The sequence below is a fragment of the Pan paniscus genome, chromosome 6 (genome assembly GCF_029289425.2).
Source record: "Pan paniscus chromosome 6, NHGRI_mPanPan1-v2.0_pri, whole genome shotgun sequence".
In the NCBI taxonomy this organism is placed as follows: domain Eukaryota; kingdom Metazoa; phylum Chordata; class Mammalia; order Primates; family Hominidae; genus Pan; species Pan paniscus.
This window is the reverse complement of record NC_073255.2, coordinates 20,530,265-20,546,572: the sequence shown is the minus strand read 5'-3', so window position 1 is coordinate 20,546,572 and position 16,308 is coordinate 20,530,265. Positions and strand designations below refer to the sequence as shown.

Below are 16,308 nucleotides of genomic sequence, written 5' to 3'. Positions count from 1 at the left end.
TACTAGAGGAGAAAGAGAAATGTTTCCTAATAATTGGATATGGCAAGTGATCGAGAGCAGGGTTCTAAATCTTGACTTCCCATTAGAACCAGCTGAGAAGTTAAAAACAAATAAATCTCACGTCCAGGCTCTTCTGCAAACCAGTTGAATCAGATGTTTGGATGCGGTTCCAGGGCATCAGAATTTTGAAATGGTCTACAGAGTAATCCTAATTTTCAGGAGGTTGAGAAGGACTGTGCTTGAGGCAAGCAAGATGATAAGAAAGGCGCTCTTCATTCCATCTGGTAGAAACAGGGCAATATATCTAGGAAAGGTGATGCTTAAACTAAGCTTTCAAGAATGCTTGAGATCAGTCAGATGAAGACATGGTGAAGGTCATTCTTGGCAAAAAGGAAATAATGACTAAAGGGGAGGAAGAACATGACACATTTAAGGAACAGGAAGTGGTTGTTGTGATTAGTATTTAGAATATGTGTAGGCAAATCTGGAGCAATAACACGCAAAAATCGAATATGTTACATGAAATATGCAATTGACTCTTCAATATTCATTATGTACTAGATAATTATTCTCCAGATGTTAATAAAACTATCATAGTAATTTTATTCTTTCTTTTATGATTGGCTCAGGAGTAGATGAATCTAAGCAAATTTAAATCAAGGAGAAACTTTCTTCAACTCCATGGAAAAGAGAAAAATCTTTTCTGCAACCAGATGGATGGTGAGAGGTATGTTTCATGGTTGCTGCCCCATAAGAGAAGCCAGACTGAGAATAATTGGCTGATACTGGGTTACAGGCAGAGTCAAGTAAACCTGAGAAGCAGGGCTGGAAACTTCAGGTATTAGAAACTAGAACCCAACGCTTTTTCTAAGCTTCATGTGAGATGAGATTTAAAATGTTCTTCTTGTTAAGCCACTTTGAGTCTGGGTTTCTTAGCAGTGAATTCACCCAATCAATTCATCAGGCAAAGAATTTTCATTGTCAAGGTATTGAGGAGGCATTGCAGCAATTTAGGAAGTGGATTTTAAAAGACAGAAACATTCTGCTACCTTAAAGTAGGATCTTTATACATGCCAGGCAGTGTGTGTGCATTTTATATATGTATAAGAAATCATAACCAGATTTGGGTTTTATTCTTCTGGTAGTAACATGTAGGTTGGATTTGAAGAATCCTAAGCTAGAAACAAAAGAATATAGAAGTTATTTTACAGACTCAGCTATAGAGATAACTATGAACAGAAAAAAGAAAGAGCCAAGATATATTTACGAGATGAACTTTCTAAAATTTGACAAATGGTAGAATTTTATGGCTAAGAGAAATGGAAGATTCTAGAATAAACTATTTGTTAGAACTACCTGTGTATGTCTCAGTAAGAATGGACTAAACTGAATATGAAACATTGGCTGATTAACCCTGGTTTTGGGGCAGGAACTTAACTTGGGCAGAGCAAATTCTGCACTAAAAAAGTTACTCAAGCTTTCAAATTATTCTGCGCATAAAGTGAGTGTAAATAATTATAACTTGTTAAATCTGAAGATTTTATGCCCAAAGCAAATACATTTTTTAAAAATCGCATAGAAATTCCAGCAGCGGCAGACCCTGAAATTTTCCTATTGAGCAGGTGTGGTGAATAAAAGTCAAATGCCTTGTATCTATTTTACTTACTTTAAGTGTGTGAACTCTAGTGGAGAATCCTCCTATATCATGTATTATAGTTAGATTTTTATTTCAAAGGTTGTAAAACATTGGTCAGGGTTTTCAATGACCTCAGTCCCTTGGCTTTCAATTTCTCGTGTAATTTTCATTATAGTAGTAATTTTCCTTCCATAGGAATTTTCATTACCTTCAGTTGATGAAGTAGGTATAGCATGCTTCATTGGTGTTCTGTTGATTCCTTCTCATATATTAGTTTTCATAGCTTTATATTGTATTTACAGAGATAATTAGTTAAGTTGAGGCCATATAAGATTAGAGTGGGCTCTAAATTCAATATGACTGGTGTCGTTATAAGAAGAGAAACACAGTAATCAAGGCTATGTAACCATGGAGGCAGGGGGATGTAGCTGCAATCAAAGAACACCAGGGATTTCTAGCAACCCCCAGAAGCCAGGAAGACGCAACCAAGGATATTTCCCTTCTGCCAACAAAGGGAGCATGACTCTGCCAACACCTTGATTTCAGACTTCTAGCCTCAAGAACTGTCACAGAATCAAATCCTATTAAGTTACACAGTTTGCGGTCATTTGTTATAGAAGTCATAGGAAACTATTTACTCCCTTAATATGCATCTTCAACACCAGTTGATTCATTCACGGTCCATACTGGAGTCATGTCTTGAGTCTTCCAAGGCAGTTTTCAAGAGTACATAAACCTCACCTCCTTTTAAAAGAGACACAGAGCTGCATAATTATCTCAGTCAATATTTTGTCTCAATTCTTATACCAATTTACAAAATATTAACATTTCGTTTTTCCTGAAATTTATATATGCTTGATCTCACAACTTCACCATTCCCTATTTTTAAGTAATCTTTATAAGATTTCTTTACAGCATCCTAAACTAACACTTGTTATTCTGAGGTAATTTCCTCGGAAAAATTTTTAAAAATTTATTAAAATTTGTTTCTCCTTTTTAATCATAAATGTATAATAATCATAAACATTAAAAGCATTAATTGACATTGTTTCAGATTAACATGTCTCTCTGAATAGTGGTTTAAAGCTAAAAATAAAGTAACTGAGAGAATGAGCCATATCAGACTATGTAAAGATTCAATGATTCAAACTATGGCATCCTGTTTCCTGTAAGATAATATTGGGAAAATGCATTGTCCTAATGTTTGAACAAATATGAATGTTGCTTGACAGAACTCACTGGTCAATTCCAAATGAATACATTCTTAGAAAGATGCTGAAGTGGTTTAAAGTTAACAAAGTAAATTACATATTTGTATGAAAGAGTAAATCTTTTGTAAAATTCATGACTTGTAGTGCTTAGCACTGTATTCTGATATGTACCTAAAATTGGATGTGTAACAATTTCCTGAAATCCTAATGAGATAAATATTTAGTTAGCTTTCTTTACCAAGTTCTTATTGGTCAGAAACTTGATGTGCATATTTCTATTACAGAATTACATAGCAGAAAATTTAGCTATTGGGTTATGTATTATTGATTTTATTATTTATTTTAGATTTAATTACAGATACATAAGGAGAATGCTATATATACCAAATTCAAGCATCTTTAAAATAGTAAGGTCAAAAAGAGAAATATACATGGATCAGAGAAACCAAGACTGCCAAGCAACATATTATTATTTAATACCAAAGTGATAATTTTTTCAAAACTGTATAATCCCATCCCAGCATATGGAAAAAAAAAATCAAGATTTTTACTTTTTTTTTTTTTTTTTTTTTGAGACAAAGTCTCACCCTGTCACCCAGGCTGGAGTACAATGGTGCCATCTCGGCTCACTGCAACCTCCGCCTCCCAGGTTCAAAGGATTCACCTGCCTCAGCCTCCTGAGTAGCTGGGATTACAGGCGCCCGCCACCAAGCCGAGATAATTTTTGTATTTTTAATAGTGAAAGGGTTTCACCATGTTGGCCAGGCTGGTCTTGAACTCCTGACCTTATGATCTGCCTGCCTCAGCCTCCCAAAGTGCTGGGATTACAGGTGTGAGCCACCACACCTGGCCACATTATTTTTAAAGTAGCATGTCTCTCTCTCTCTCTTTTCATTTAAAGGAAATTCTCCACTTGTATTCACCTTCTGTCACTTCCAAAAATGTAACCGTTTTCATAATTTTTGCCATTTCCAACTATTTCTCAATTATCCACTCAATATATACTGAGCCCAGACATGTACCAAGCGATGGCAACATAATCACTTTCTTTCCTTCAACTTAATTATCTTAAGCATTATTTCTTAAGACAAAGCAAATAAACAATAGCAAAAACATTTTCATTGTCGTTGGTTCTCTTTTAGATAGCTGCATTACTTTTTTTCCTGTTCGTATCTAGATTTCTGATAAGCCCTGCATCTATTTTCTCTTTTCTTGCTGTCTTCTGGGTCCTCTGCTGCTCTGATGAAACATTCTCTGTACTGTTAACCACATCCTTCCCTGAGGCCTTTCTCAAATATTATCTTCCACAATATCTCTACTTGAATCTCTTCATTACCCATTTCCAGAATTTTTCTCTCCTCGTGGCTTTCTGGATATTGTGCTTGCTTGCTCCTTGCTTCTCTAATCATTTCTCTGACAAACCTTCCTTATGAGGTTTCATCCTTTTCTTTCTTCCTGAGAGTGAGACTACCTCCAGGAGGAGCATTATTTTTGTATTGTCACTCTGTGCCATCTCAGAAAGCTTATTTAAAATCATAGTCTTAATCATCATTTGACAATCAAGCCTTAATTTTATCCTTACTTCTAATGCAAATTCCAACCCATCAAATAAAGGAATATATTCAATATGCAACCATCCACTCGAATTGTATGTATTAAATACATAATACATAAGCACTCACCTCTTTCCTCTCTAGCTAGATCCTTTTTGATATTTCTAATTCTGTCAAATACAACAACATCTCCTACTCCCAGGGGCATGGACTGCATGGCCACCAATAACTACTTTTTCAATCCTAAAATACAATCAACTGATAATTCTTACCTAACTTTCTGCCTGAAACAATGCACAAGCATTCTCTCCAAATGAAATTTCAAACTCTTTTCTAATTTGTGTTGTTTTATCTTCCTATATATACACCTTTTGCAGGCCACTCTAACATGTAAAGTCTCTATTTCTCTCTTTCTGTCTCTTCACACTCTCCTCCCTCCCTCAATTTATGAATTACAGAAGACTATATATATTCCTGTATATATGTGTAAATCTTGTCTTCCTAGAAATCCAGCAAGTTTTCTCGGGAGAGGAATCTGCCTATACTTTTAAAATCTGTCTATACCTTTATGACTGAGCACCTCATTAGATCTTCCAGTGGGAATTTATCTAGTTTTATTTTACTTGAATTATTAGATGATTAACAATTTTCTTGCACAGCTACATTAGTGTTTAGTAATTAAACCTAACATACAAACCTGAAATGTTTTAGAAATCATTTATATATAATTTGTATGTACTTAAAATTAAATTATGAAGTCTATATGGGAAAAGTTGAACCAGAAAAATATGTTTTGATAAACAGTTGTCACTTATTTCAAACAAGAACCAATATAACCAAATGCTGGTGAGTGTAATAATCTGTGTATGCTTTATTGCCTACTGAAGTAAGCATTGGTCCCTGTTTCACAAATGTATAGAAATACATTTTATATTTCAAAGTATATTTGTTGATTTTTACCCTGGGATTTTCACTATAGAAATAAATTATTAAATTGATTTCATAATTTTTATTTGCACTAAACATAGTAGTGGAATATACGTGCTTTATATGTAAATTATCTCTCAGATAAATCAGTAATACTTGTCTTCAAGAAATATAGAATGATTTTTATTTTATTTAATAACTCTGGCCTAGACATATTTTGACTAAAAATATAATGTCTTTTATGGCATATGGTTAGTGTTATTTGCAGGTCATATAATTGTTAAAACCTATCATGTTAAGAAAACAATTGTGGGCATTTGTGCTTAACACATCCTCCTATAAACTGTATTATTTCAAACCTACACACATTGATGAAGGCAGTCTTCTTTAGTCTTTTTACTGATTCAAATGTTAATGTCTTCCAGCAACACCCTCATCAACATACCCGTTAATAATGTTTTACCAGCTATCTGGCCATTCCTTAGCTGAGTCAAGTTGATATATAACATTCACCATCACAATTCACCCTTGTCTCCTGGGCACCCATATGCATGTCCTTTAACCATACTTAGTTTCCAAATAAAGACAATAACAAGGCCATAATTCTGCCTTATGTAATGCAACTATCTTGCATAAAATGGAAAATCCACTAATCCCTTCCAGAGGAGATACAGTCCTTAAGTAATATTTATCCTTCTAATATTTTATAACTCAAATACAATGATGTAAAATTAACAATACTAAATACTGATATAGAGTCAAATATCTTATGTTACATAATAGGAGAATAAGAGAAAAAAGAAAACAAGGATATTTGCTTGATATATATATAAGCAAAATATATTCATAACAAAATAAGGAGGAAATACTCATGACAAAGTTTTAGTTTCTGTAACTGGTCTTGTTGTCATAGCTGGTGTTTATCTACCTTCTTCTACTACCCATTATGTATGTTCTTTGCTTCATCACGAACCTTATCTGGTCATGGTTCTTTACCTGGTGGGGTGACCCCAACCATTCCTGAAGAGTTTGGGCCATTAGTAGTCCTGTTCAGATGAAGTTGTTGTAGTTTTCCATTAACCTTGATCACAGGCATGGTAATACTAGCAGAAGTCCTAAGGAAGCCTCTATATTTAAGATATGCTCATTCTTACCTCCATTGTGGAGTAGGCCAATTTCCTTTTGGTAGTCCAGTTCAATTTCCCTAGTCAACACCAAAACTCCCTTCTTGTTGACTCAGAGGCATGAGTTGCCCAAAGTGTTAAGGAGGCAGTCTTCACTTCCAGTTCAATAGAATCACTGTTGTGTCTCCTAGTGGAAGCATTCCTCCCTCTGGGACTAAGCATTGCTCCCTCTGGGGCAAGCAGAGCACAAAGTCACGGTAACAAAAAAAATATTTTGCTAATAGGTCACTAGGGGTAATTGCGAGTGGTACCACTCTCATTTCTACTTCTTAATTCCTGGGCCTGTGAATCCTTACTATAGGAAAAAAAAAAAATTTATTGGGTGCTGATTCAGAGCATGTATAGCCTTCTGGAGAACTTGGTCAAGTGGTATTGTCACCTAACTAGCACTGTAACTGAGCCTTCAAAAGGCCAAACCACCATTCTATTAAGGCAGCTGTTTTAGGATGGTTGGAGACCTGGTAAAACTAGTGAATTCCATGAGCATGAGCCCATTGCCACACTTTTTTTTGCTGTGAAGTGAATTTCTTTATCAGAAGCAATGCTGTATGGCATATCATGAGAGTGGGTAAGGCATTCTATACATCTACCAGTGGTAGTTTTGGCAAAATCATTGCCTGCAAGGAAGGAAAATCCATATCTAGAGTTAAGTTTTGTCCAATAAGGACAAAATGTGGACACTTTCATAATGAAAGTGATTCAATGGAATCAACCTGCCATCAGGAAGCTGGTTGGTCTCCCCAGGAAGTGTTGCCATCTTGTCTCGTAACTGCTACTTAAATGTCACAATTATTCTAGTGTTTCATGAAAACTATTGTCAAATATCAACATAAGTTTAACTGAAAAAAATGTACACAAGTACATATTCGTATTCTTGATATCTTCTTTGGAAATGTTGATGAGAAATTTTAAAGTGTAAATTTATTGTACTAACCTTTAAACCCAAGCCATATCTGACCTATTAAAAGTTAAATATATGGCCCACTTTAGAGTCAAATATTCTGATCACTATGTTAATACATATTAAAAAGCTCCTATTATTACAGCTGCAATGTATCAAATACAATAAAAGTTTTTAATAGAGACAAAAGAAGTCAAGTTCAAAAGAGAGATACACTATTGACTATCAGATAAAATGATATGTTTTCCTCCATCTGAATTAGTCAGGATTATCTAGAGAAACAGAGCCAACAGAATACACACACACAAACACAAACACACACATAAACAAATACAGGGAAGTTTATTATGGGAATTTGCTCATGTGATTATAGAGGCCAAGAAGTCCCAGGATCTGCCAGCTGGAGAAGCAGGAAAGCCAATGGCATAAGACGTCTGAGTCAAAAGGCCTGAGAACCAGAAGTCATGATGGAAATCCTTGTCAAAGTCCAAAGGCCTGCGAACCAGGAGTGTTGATGTCCAAGCGCAGGAGACAATACATATCCCAGCTCAATGAGCAAATGTGCCCTTTCTAAGCCTTTTTGTTCTATTTTTGCTGCAGCTGTCCCCTTTAGGGTGATGCCTGAGTATTATGCAGAACATCTGTTAACCAGGCCCTTAGTCTTCTCTTCTTCTGTCAAGTGATCATAGGGAACTCCGTGAGACCACAGGTGCAGGCTGCGAGAGAGAAGCTAGGGTAGCAGAAGTGGAGACCAGAGGCATTCGGGCCACTTCTTCATGTAACTGACTTGTGCCTTCACAGCCTGCTAGGGCCAGATCACAAATATGCCACTTCCATTTGATGATGGAGTGTTATTTCGCACACCAACTTGATGGGTTGATGGGTCAGATAACACCCAGTTCATGACGGGTAGCTAAGGCCACATAGTTACTTGGTAGCCCATTTTTCTACCTGTGGAAACATGAACCTCTTTTCCTTATAACTGCAATTTTTGCCACAAACCTTTCAGTTCCATCATCATTTTGCAACGAAAAATATATATCCAGCTGGGTGTAGTGGCTCACGCCTGTAATCCCAGCACTTTGGGAGGCCGAGGTGGGCAGATCGCCTGAGCTCAGGAGTTCAAGACCACCCTGGGCAATATGGTGAAATCCCGTCTCTACTAAAATACAAAAGAAATTAACTGGGCGTGATGGCGTGCGCCTTTAGTTTCAGCTACTCGAGAGGCTGAGGCATGAGAATTGCTTGAGCCTGGCAGACAGAGGGTGCAGTGAGTTGAGATCGCGCCACTGCACTCCAGCTTGGGTTACAGAGTGAGACACCATCTAAAAAATAAAAAATTTAAAAAATTAAAAAAAAAAAAAGCTTTCCATGCTGATAGCACACACGCAAGCCTGGTTAACGTTCCTAAAACCCGCCGGACTTTCTGTAAGAAGTGTGGCAAGCACCAACCCCATAAAGCGACACAGTACAAGAAGGGCAAGGATTATCTGTATGCCCATGGAAAGCGGCGTTATGACAGGAAGCAGAGTGGCTATGGTGGGCAAACCAAGCTGATTTTCCAGAAAAAGGCTAAAGCTACAAAGAAGATTGTCCTAAGGCTTGAGTGCGTTGAGCCCAACTGCAGATCTAAGAGAATGCTGCCTATTAAAAGATGCAAGCATTTTGAACTGGGAGGAGATAATAAGAGAAAGGGCCAAGTGATCCAGTTCTAAGCGTCATCTTTTATTACGAAGACAATAAAATCTTGAGTTTATGTTCAAAAAAAAGAAAAGAAAAGAAAAAAGAAAAAACCATATATATTCAATGAACATCATTGATCAAATTCTTCCTAGTGTATAGGCTAATTATTTTATGAGAAAATGTTTTTTATATTTGGTTTCTCATGGCATGAACCAAAAAGTTATTCTAAAGTATAAGAATGACTGGTGCCTTAGTGAATTATGGGACTTTGAGATAATATAATAATTTATAGCCAATTAAAAATATTTGCTGTTTACTTTCCTTAAATGAAAATTATTGGCCAGGCATGGTGGCTCACACCTATAATCCCAGCACTTTGGGAAGCTGAGGTGATTAGTTGAGCCCAAGAGTTCGATACCAGCCTGGGCAACATAATGAGACCTGCTCTCTACAAAACATTTGAAAAATTAGCCAGGTGTGGTGGCATGTGGCCATAGTCCCAGCTACTCTGGCGGCTGAGGTGGGAGAATTGCTTTAGCCCAGGAGTTTGAGGCTGCAGTGAGCTGAGACTGCACCACTTCAGCCTGGGTGATGGAGCAAGACCATGACTCAAAAAAAAAAAAAAAGAAAGAAAGAAAAAGAAAAAAAGAAAAACAGTTAATGGAACAATAAAATATTAATATTGATACAAATATTTTGATATGAATTGGGGCACTCCATTTTTCTCAATCTTCAAATTAGTTCTTTCTAGATATAAATATGTATTAACTGAGGTCACTTAGAAATTTTGGGTCAAAATATTAACAGCCAAATTAACTTTGTAATTTTATCAGTTTTGTTGACTATGTGAAATTTAAATTTTGTCACAGCCTCTTAACAAATTACTACTAATTTCTAATTTAACTTGTGACTTTATAGATCATTCATATGCTGCAAATAGCCCCTGAATTCTTCTTTTTAAATAAAGAGGATTGAATCAGATGATCTCTAAAGTCGCTTCCATCTGAGTCTAAGATTTGTTTTTAACTACATTTCAGTGGACTTTAAGTACAGTTTAAGCTCTCATTATGCCAAGAGTATTTTCATATTAGAGACATCAATAACAGTATGTAAGTCATTTGCCAGAGAAAGAGAGAGAGAGAAGAGGTGAGTGAATAAGAGGGTGGAAGGTAAGGATAGGGATAGGGAGAGGAAGAGGATATTTACTACAAACGGATGTTAAACTGTGTTTTTTTCATGCAATATTTTTAGTATTAACGAAAGACTATTTCTTTGGTTATGTATTAGAAATTTGAATGTGCTTATTTTTGGATTGTTAGTTAAATATTTGTATTTTGCAAAATGGTATCAACTCAGGAGAAAAAGTAACACTATGAGTCTTGTTTGAAATTTGGTGTAAAAATCTCAAGACCCTGAAACTCTGTAAACTTGTGCTTTAGCACTGCAGCAGCCCCTGCGTCATAGGTAATAGAAGGTGTCATGTGATACTCTGAACTTTTCCTTGTCATCCCTTCATTTGAGAACACTTGCTGCCATTCTGACTCCCACTAAAGATTAGACCCTATCATAGCAAAAAACCCAAAAATGTCCCTGCCCCAGTCTCAACTTTTACACATGGGAGAAGAATTGGTTTCAATTTACCATAACTCAAACTATTAAATAACTATATTTGTCCAAGATAACACCCTGGTTTATACCCCCAGATACTACCAACCAGCCAGTATAAACTCTTGATCTTAAGTGTAATGCACGCCATATGCTTCACCTCACTGCAGAGGCAGACCATTGAATCCACATTTGAGTTGGTTCGGATTAGTGCCAAATTGGAGGTAGCACAACAATACAATTTTAGAGTAATGGATGTTATTTAGAAAGAGAAACAATAGTTTCAAAGGCAAAGATTCATTAAAGAGAATCAATGCCTTTAACACAGCTGCTGGCCAATGAATAATTACGTGATGATGGTGTCTATACGTAATGGACTTATTTAACATGTGAAAAGTTGACTTCAGCCACTACAGATTTTTTTCTAATATATAGGACATCTTTTAAATATTTAGAAATAACAAAGGCATTTTCCTGATAATAAAGTGTACACATTCACTATAAAAAATTATAAAACTATTTTGAAACTGTTAGAAACAATACAAATATCCACTAATCTCACCAACTAGAGATAGTATTAATAAGGTCAAATTGTTGTCATTTTGAGTGTGTCTTTGAAATCAAATATATATATAATAAATACAACAAAACATGTATGGTGTGAGTGTGTTTGAATCATATGGTTGTAACCTGCTTTCTTTCTCAGCATTATATCATGATTGATTTCTCATATTCTCTATTATTTTAGAAAATGATTTTTAATAGGCTGTACTTATCATGATTTACCATAATTTATTTAATCCATTTTTATTGTTTGACATATTTCAATATAATAAGTATCACTTCAGAGATACAATTGTATGTACGTCATTTGATATATCTAATTATTTCCTTTCACTATATTAATTCATCTGCAATTATTGGATTAAAGTTAGCATTTTACTTACTCCTAAAATTTCCACTAGATAATCTGTCCTAATTACACTCTTCCCAGAAGTGTAAAACATTTATTATTTTCCAAAATCCTTGTCATCATAACCTATTTGTTTTTTAATGGTTATCAATTTGATAGGTGGAAAATGCTATCTTTTTTAACTTTCATTTTTATTACAAGTAAGTTTCCAGTAGTTTAATATTTCTTGATCATAAATAGTTCTACTTTGATAATGCAGTAATTCATGTCCTTTGTTCCCTTTTTGTTAGGCTCTGTTTTTCTAGCACTGAATTCTATGGGGATTTGATTTTTCTAGATTCCACTAAGTAACATTTTGCTGTTCAGGCCTTAGAGAGATGTCCCTTTTTTTAAAAAAAATTGACTCTTGATAAATACAAGGGTATTAGATTAAATTTTCTGCATTAGAAGTATTTCTACATTTATAGTTGTAGGAAATCTATATTTATATACTAAACAAAACTTAGAAAACTGGAAGGAATTAATAACTAAATAGCTGAAGACAAAAATTAAGGAAAATAGGGTGTGGTGGCCTACGCCTCTAATCCCAGCACTTTGGGAGGCCAAGGTGAGAGGATGGCTTGAGGCCAGGAGTTTGAGACCAACCTGAGCAACATGGTAAGACCCATCTCTATAAAACATTTTTAAAAATTAGCTGAATGTGGTGATACACACCTGTAGGCCCAGCTACCAGGGAGGCTGAGGCAGGAGGATCACTTGAGCTCAGGAGTTTGACGCTGCAGTGAGCTATGATTGCACCACTTCACCCCTGACAGAGGAAGATCTTGTCTCTGAAAAAAAAAAAAAAAGTTGCTCAAATATTTACCCCAAGAATGTACCTATCAAATGAATTAATGGACCAAGAAAACACAGGTACGGCATTTGAGGGGCCATTTCACCGGCTGTATTACATATATTGGAGAAATTAGTGCTTGGTTTTTAGGTTGTGTCTCAAGATCCATTTGTTTCTTTGTAGGTGCCACTCATGAGCCCGTGGGCTGTAAGGGGAGGGGAAAATACACTGAGCAAGTGGTACTTGGTGCCCCTGACCTGTGTCCATCCTGATAGCTCTGGTTCTCACCGTCCTTACGTAGCTGTGTGCTACAATGTGTTTCCTAAAAACAAACAAAAGCCAGAGGTTTCTTCTGATATTTAAGGTTTGGAAACTTCTCCTTCAGAAGGTTCTCATGTCTTTATTTTATATTACACTTCAGTCTATAATGTATTGACCTTTAGTATTTATTTAATCTATAGTCTTTATTCTACATTTACATTTTGTTTTATCAAATTGTACTGTAAATCACCACAAAACATTTCTGGAAATAGGGATTCAATTATAAAAGAATGTACATTTTAGTTGGCACTAAGCAGTACATTGAGCTTATTTTTGGCATAGCTTATATATACTCACTATATGAGTCAAGCATAAATGATGTAAATAGATGTAAAATCTTAAGTTCTATGTTATTCATTTTATGAGTATTTTATTTCATTGTTAGTATGCTTATTTATTTGGAGTTAAGTGAGTTGCATATTACACTATAATTGAGGTTAGGGTTAGTCCCGTAGTTATAATCTCACTAAACCTCTGTTGTTACAGGACAGTTCATTACTTTTGAACTAATGGCTAGATCCTGTACAACCTAAAATCAAATTCCACTATAAATTTATCCAAAGTGCTTTAGGTAAGAAATGACATATGGCTTTTTCTTTAGAATTTAATAGTTCTTTTGGCCATATGAAGCATTTTTGTCAGGCATCTCAAATTCCGGGTTTTATATGCCAAGAGTCTTTGTTTTACTATTACTTTGAAGGAAGTGGAAAAGCCAAGTGAAATATGTACAACCTAAATGTATAATCATTTAATTTAAAATGTTGATAACTAAAGTTACATTTATCATTAGCATATTATTTATTTGATCAACAAGTGTTACCTGTGGAGGGTGTCCAGGTTCCTGGCATTTTGAACAAAGAGTTGGACAAAAAGCACAAACAAAACCACGAAGGAAGAGCGCAGATTTACTGAAACAAAAGTACATCCCACAGAGTGGCAGCAAGATTGAGCAACCTGCTGGAGACCACCGGTTACAGAATTTTCTGGGGTTTAAATACCTTCTAGAGGTTTCCCATTGGTTACTCGGTTTACACCCTATGTAAATGAAGTAGTGATCCGTGACCAGTCTGACTGGTCGTGGGAGGGGACCAGTCATAGGTACCTTTCATTTTTCATCTGCCAGGCAGAAAAGGGGCAGGTTGCAAAGGGAGTATAGCCTCTGATTCTTTTGTTACTTGGGCGAGGAAAGTTGGGATTTTCCTTTAGATTTAGTTATAGGAAGTCAGTGTGCATTGTCTTTAGGCAGTGTGAACTGGCTCCGGAACTTAGTCTCCCGCCTCACAAGCATTTATGAAATCTGGCCCTAGACAAGATGTCTCAAGATATTAGAGTGTTATTTGGGAGAAAAGGTGGAATGAATGGTTAGATATAAGTAAATACTTCAAAATTTTCTTACAAAGCTTGTTTTCGACAGAGTGTGGCTTCCTTTTAGTCAGAACATGGACCTGAAAATTGATGATAATGATGACAATAATAAAAATTAACATAAAGATAGTATCTATCATTTATAAATACACTATACATCAATTTACTTGCTAGTTGAGTAACATAAATTATACAATTTAATTGTCAACATGAAGCTATAGAAATAAACATCTTTATTTTAGAGATGAGGAAACCTAGACACAAAAATATTAATTAACCTGGCCATAATCAAAGTGTTGAAAACTGACAAAAACAAGACACAAACCAAAGTATCCTTTTCAGAGACAATGCTATAAATCACTATAAAATAGATCATATTGGCTGCAAAAATATATAATGTCTCACTGGGAATAAGTCTGATTTACAGAGACTGGCATCACAACTGGTGTCACAATATGACTGCAGACACTGTGGGCAAATCCCCAAAGAATTTGAAACACTGTTATTGCATATGGACACAACTGTTGTTCTAATTCCAGTGAAAACTAGAAATGAACCTCTGCTCAAGGGCAGAAAACAAAGCAAAAATTATGAAATAAAAAGAAGCTAGCAAACAAAACAACAAAAACCTGAAGCTGGGATGAGCATACAATTAGTTAAATTTTCTTTGCGGTTGTAGAAGCAGTTACATTTTCCTGATGTGGCCCAATAGCTACGTAGGTACTAAAATCTTTTGATAAAGTGAAACTCTTAGATCTAACTGCGCTATTAAGTATATGTATTGAGCTCTTGTTTTGTGCCGGACACTATGATAGAAAACATCAGCATAAGATGCCATCAAGCAACAGGAAGTACAGAGTTTACTGGTGTGAAGTAGGCCTAGTAGGAGTACATTTGACGTTTGTCAAAACCTGTTGTAACAGAAACATTTACTGCTCACCAAATAGCCATCTGCTTCAGAATATTTTCTGGTCCTCTCTCAGGTATGCATGACTTTGTTCTGGTCCATGAGCTGTGAGCAGAAATGGCACCTACCACCTCTGCCTCAAAGTATGTAACACCAGGCATGTGACCCTCCACCTCTTTTTCCCCCTGCTGTGGGATCTTGGAGACACATGCTGAGATGACTGATTCACAACGCCAACTGCTGCCTGGAGAGCCAACCATCTTGTGCCACGATATGCAGGAAATTTTTCCAAGGCAATAAGACGTAGAGGTAAACTTGTGGCAGCATTGTCTAGTTCATCCTGTAAAACACACCTGGCTCTTCTTTATTCAAAAAGGACATTGCCAACCAAGCTGTTTTAAGTGTATCAACAGTTAATTAACAGTGATGCTCCTGATACACAAAGGAATAACAGACGTCTTCACGTAGGGGGTTTTGCTGTTTCAGGAATTTCCTGTGTTTCCTTGAGATCTTGTTCTGGAGGTTTCCAGGTGTGGTACCACATTGTGAAGCTCCTAATCATGGGGTCAAAAGGATCAACTTACAGAGAGACTTTAGGTCCTACATCATTTTGACAGATATATATATGTAATTTGGTACCTATTTGCAAGGGGAGGGAATAAAAGAAAGAAAAAGTTAAATGACACCCTCTAGCTTAGCATTGTCCAGTGTAAACCACATAGGTCATTTTAAGTTTTCTAGCATCTGCATTAAAAAAGTAAAAAAGAAGGAAAGTTAATTTTAATAATATATTTTATTTAGCCCAATGTATACAACCACGGTTATTTTAACATGTAGTCAATGAAAAACTTCATTAATTTCACAAGAAGTCTTTGAGATCTGGTATGCATTTTAATCTTAAAATGAATCTTAATTTGGAAAAGCCACATTTCAAGTGCTCAACAACCACACGAATCTGCATTCCACAGTGAGGTCTAGATGTAACTTAAATTTGTTAAACATTTGTGGAGCTTATGCCAGTCATGATGGTAAGTATGTTCACAGCATTGTCAAAATTGTTTATCGTAATATTCTCTTGAGTTAACAAATGAATATATCCACAGAATTAGAAAGTGACAGAGCTAAGATCCAAATCAATTCTCCATCCTGGTTCTGAAGATGGAGGAATGCTCTAGGCAACTACAGGATCGTGGGACCCCTCTATAATTTAAACAAGATGAGTGAGGCCCCCAAATAAAGTACTGACTGGTGGTGGAGAGGATTATAGAGT

General features: G+C 35.8%; 1 protein-coding gene across 1 annotated transcript; it reads left to right on the top strand.

Moving 5' to 3' along the window:
• The first annotated feature begins 365 nt into the window (after positions 1-365).
• LOC106634938 (large ribosomal subunit protein eL42-like) lies at positions 366-10,277 on the top strand. The gene is made up of 2 exons (XM_063606158.1): positions 366-459; positions 8,694-10,277. The coding sequence occupies exons 1-2, from the start codon at positions 366-368 to the stop codon at positions 9,125-9,127; spliced, it is 528 nt and encodes a 175-aa protein (XP_063462228.1). The 3' UTR covers positions 9,128-10,277.
• Positions 10,278-16,308: the final 6,031 nt, after the last annotated feature.

What these genes read in the sequence shown, in the direction of transcription:
- LOC106634938 (XM_063606158.1), top strand. Translation starts at nt 366, where the DNA reads ATGGTGAAGGTCATTCTTGGCAAAAAGGAAATAATGACTAAAGGGGAG. An exon ending in GGAAGTGGTTGTTGTGATTA is followed by an intron (nt 460 to 8,693) that starts GTATTTAGAATA and finishes AGTGAGTTGAGA; the next exon opens with TCGCGCCACTGCACTCCAGC.